At 44.3% G+C, this 4512-nt stretch overlaps 1 protein-coding gene across 1 annotated transcript; it reads left to right on the forward strand.

Moving 5' to 3' along the window:
• The first annotated feature begins 744 nt into the window (after nucleotides 1–744).
• LOC131999495 (disintegrin and metalloproteinase domain-containing protein 29-like) lies at nucleotides 745–3391 on the forward strand. Its single transcript, XM_059372181.1, has 2 exons — nucleotides 745–755; nucleotides 1168–3391. Exons 1-2 carry the CDS (start codon nucleotides 745–747, stop codon nucleotides 3389–3391), a joined length of 2235 nt encoding a protein of 744 aa, XP_059228164.1.
• The last annotated feature ends 1121 nt before the right edge of the window (nucleotides 3392–4512 follow it).

The following is a 4512-nucleotide window of genomic DNA, read 5'->3' on the forward strand; positions in this document are numbered from 1 at the left end:
AAGAACCACAGTGTTAGGGTCTGTAATCAAAGGAGCAAGACTGATTCAAAGTAAAGTTCAAATAAAGCTTTATTTTGCACCAAGCATCGAGAATCAAACTGACCCATCAGGGCCATCTCTTGTAAAGGGGCGACCCCTCCCAGTCTCACAGACTAACTTTTATAGAGATAGTTTAGCCAGGCTATACACAGGTGGCCAATGAGATTGCAATACACAGAGAAAACTACACAGTCATTTTAGGTCACACACAGGCATCCAATTTACATTTTACATTTCACCCTAGTAGATATATATGTGCCCCACTGATTTGATGTCTCTACCTGGCCTGATCTGCCCTTGTATCTGGGCTTTGCAAGTAAGTTCCTCTGGGAGGGGCAGGGTCAGTCTATGTTTACCACATAGGATCAATCTAAGTTTACTGCATAAACAACAAAATGGCTCCTTCTGATTAAGTAGGCCCTTACATACAGTAGAGGATTAGAGGCAAGAAAACTTCAGTCTTACCTGTGGTCAGCAGTACTTTCTGTTCTCACCAGTTGGTGTGAGAAAACAAACTTGTAACTCACCTATCATCATGGAGTACTGGGGAGTATTTTACTCAGTAAGCTCAAAGGAAGATTCAAAATAAAAACCAAAAAGATCAAATCACTTGCCAATGAATGACAAACCAGGAAAATAGAGGTAATGTTACAAAGTCATTTTCTTCAATGCCTATAAGGTAACATTTGCAATGTCTATCTCGACATGCCGACAAAGTAGAAAGGAGTGGTCTCTATGGTGAATGATGGGGGTAATCCACAGAAAGTGTACCCAGCAGTACCACAGGAGATGAAACTGGTAAAGGAGTGAGTTACATTATTACTGTATGTCATGTATTCAAGTATCTGGAGAAAAGATTAAACGTGATGAAAACGGGGGTACCTCTGGGCCCAACACACTTCCCATGTCCATGTGAGCATGCATGCACATGTCTCACTCATCTCTCACACATCCACCACAGTTGAACTGATGTGTAGGCCCACCCACTGCCACACCCAGCGATTGTGACCTCATCCCCACAGGTGGCCCCCAGGTGTGGGGTGCTGGTAGCCTGAAGCAGCCCTCTGTTCTGTCAGATGCTCTAGGTCAGGCCCTCACTGAGGATCTTCCCTTGATCCATTCTCACAGACAGATATCTCTGAGCAAGGGCCTGAGTCTGGCAGGTCAGGTCACCATGAAGGCACTCCTCTTGGTGCTTTCTCTCTGGGCAGGGCTGGTTCCTGCCCAGGGTTCTCAAGGCCATCCCTCGTGGCGCTACATCTCCTCTGAGGTGGTCATTCCCAGGAAGGAGGTACACCATGGCAAAGGTGTTCAGATGCCGGGATGGCTGTCCTACAGTCTGCATTTTGGGGGCAAGAGGCACATTATCCACATGCGGCACAAGAAACTGTTTTGGTCCAGACATCTGCTGATGATGACTCAGGACGACCAAGGAGCCTTGCAGATGGACTATCCCTTCATTCCTCCAGACTGTTACTACGTCGGCTACCTGGAGGAGATTCCTCTTTCCATGGTCACCGTGGACACATGCTATGGGGGTCTTGAGGGTATCATGAAGTTGGATGACCTTGCCTATGAAATCAAACCCCTCAGCAATTCCCAAAGGTTTGAGCACATTGTTTCTCAGATAGTGGCAGACATAAATGCGACGGGACCTACCTATAAAGTGGGATACAAGCAGGATATGGACACCTTGTTCCCTCAAGAAATTGCCATTCCAGGCTCCAGAATCAGTAACAGGATATTTTCCTCCCATAAATCCATGATCAAAGGATTTGCTCAAAGCTCCAATTCAGTTTATCGTTTATATAATAATGTAACAACATGTGCAAAGTTTCTGATCGATATGGTTAGTTTAATGGACTCAATATATAAAGGCCTTGATATAAAATTCCATCTTACTGCAATCCTAATATTTGATGTAAGAGATCCAGTCAACATGAATGATTATAGATTGCCATCTGGTCCATACCACAGATTTCATGAGACTTACTTGTTCAGAATCATAAATCCAAGTTCATCCTTTGTTGTGGTTAAGGAAGGACCACAAGACTACCAAAATGAGCCTGCAGCCTTCGGTTTATGCTCTCCTCGATGCCTACATATGGTTGGTCACCTGGGAAGACATTATTTATTGTTAGCTGTGATAACTTCCCAATACTGTGCAAGATCCATTGGTATTCCTTTTGATAATCCTGAGTGCAGTTGCCAGAGGAGGTCCAGCTGCATCATGTACAGATATCCTGTATTGACAGATTCCTTTAGTAACTGTTCTTTTGCACACTTACAAAATATTCTGAGCATTAATAAGCATTGCCTATTCGATGAAGAAGTGATATTCTTTAACACAAGCCTGACACATATACGCTGTGGAAACTCTATAGTAGAAGAGAAGGAGCAGTGTGACTGTGGCTCCATCAAGCAGTGTGCCAGCAACCCCTGCTGTGGTAACAACTGCAAACTTGAAACTACATTTCTTTGTGATAAAGGACTATGCTGTACAAACTGCACCTTCTCTGCTGTTGGGACACTCTGTAGACCAATCCGAAATATATGTGACCTTCCAGAGTATTGCAAGGGGGGATCTTCTGAATGTCCTGATAATTTCTACATGCAAGATGGAACCCCCTGCACTGAAGAAGGCTACTGCTATCGTGGAAACTGCACTGACCGTACCATGCACTGCAAAGAAATATTTGGTGCAAACACTGTGGAAGGGCCAGGTGCCTGCTACCGAATTAATAAAAAAGGCCACCGATTTGGACACTGTAAAAGAGAGTTTGCAGCCAGACACTTTATTCGTTGTGGGGACCAAGATGTCAAGTGTGGAAGGCTGCAGTGTACCAATGTAACTCATCTCCCTCAATTGCAAGAACATGTGGGCTTCCATCAGTCTAAGATTTCAGGTGTCTGGTGTTGGGGATTGGACACACATCGCTCCACAGGAACAACTGATGTTGGTCATGTGAGACCTGGTACTCCCTGTGGTCATGGAAAGTTCTGTAATAATTCTGCCTGCATCGGTACTATAGGTGAAATAAATTATGACTGTTTCCCTGAGAAATGCCATCGCAGGGGAATTTGCAACAATAACAGGAACTGCCATTGCCATGTAGGCTGGGATCCACCATTCTGTGAATTGCGAGGTAAAGGAGGAAGTATAGACAGTGGACACCCTCCAAGAAGAATGCGGTCAATCAGACAAAGTCATGAATCGGTGATATATCTGAGAGTGGTCTTTGGTCGCATTTATGCTTTAATAGCTTCATTCCTTATAGGTGTCGCCACCAATGTAAGAACTATCCAGACAATTACAGTTGCAGAAGAGATAGCTCATAAAGCCAGTCCATAAGTCATTCTCCCGACCCCTGAACAATAGGCAATCCATCCAAAGGAGGTGGCAAAGCTGACATCCACGTTTCCAGGGGTCTGCAGTAGACACAGTTTTACTAACACATATCACCCGATTCTCACACTAAGTCTGTGATAGGTCACTGACCAGCACTCTGAAGTAAACTTTTAAAAGTGCGTGGTGGTCTTATCTCCTTATTTTTGTCAGCCTGTAAGGCCTCAGATGAACCTGAGACACTTTCCTGAGTACCTGGATGAGGGGCTGGGACCTGAGCTGAGATTCCTGGGTGCAGAATTAAGGGAAGTTGCTACAAGCTCCTGCAGGGGAAAAATTCATGATGTTTCTGCAAAGCAGTGCTCTTGAACACTGATATTTTCTCATTTTCTAGGTAATCTCTCCTTCTACAGTCCCAAAGTGTGTTCAGGGTGACGTAGGGCTACTCCCCAGCCCTGTTGTCTATCTCACACTGTGGTGCCTCTGGGCAGTAGGGGAGGGTTACTGGGGTGTGATCCAAACTAGTGCAAGCTATGCTATCATGGAGAGTAAGTTTCTGAATGCAGGGGACTGTGACCATGATCCTGAACATTGTGTCCCATGAAATCAATCAGAAAGGTAGACATAAGTGCCCACTGATGATTTTGTCATCCATTTGGAGCCTTTGGAAAGTTTACCCCTCCCTTCCCTCTTAGTTTGTATTTCAAGGAGCTGAATGGTGACTGTAGGTGGTTCATGGTTAATAACAAATGCCATTCTTGAGAGCAATACTCTGGGGTGGAAAGCCAGTCTATGTGTATCTAAATAACTTTCAGTGCACTATTATTCTAGATTGTAGTGTAAAATTAATAAAGATAAAATTGGGGGGGGGATGAACCATGAGACACTGTGGACTCTGAGGAACTAACTGAGGGTTTTGGAGTGGAGTGGGGTGGGAGGTTGGGTGAACTTGCTGGTGGGTACTGTGGAGGGCATGTATTGCATGGAGCACTAGGTGTGGTCCATATACAATGAACTCTCGAACACTGAAAAGAAATTAAAAAAAAAATAAAATAGGAAAGTGGCACTCTATCCAGAGGAATTCTAACCATTATATGAAGAATTCAATTTTTCAGATGAAGTAGAAA

This window comes from Mustela nigripes, chromosome 13, assembly GCF_022355385.1.
Source record: "Mustela nigripes isolate SB6536 chromosome 13, MUSNIG.SB6536, whole genome shotgun sequence".
Taxonomy (NCBI): Eukaryota; Metazoa; Chordata; class Mammalia; order Carnivora; family Mustelidae; genus Mustela; species Mustela nigripes.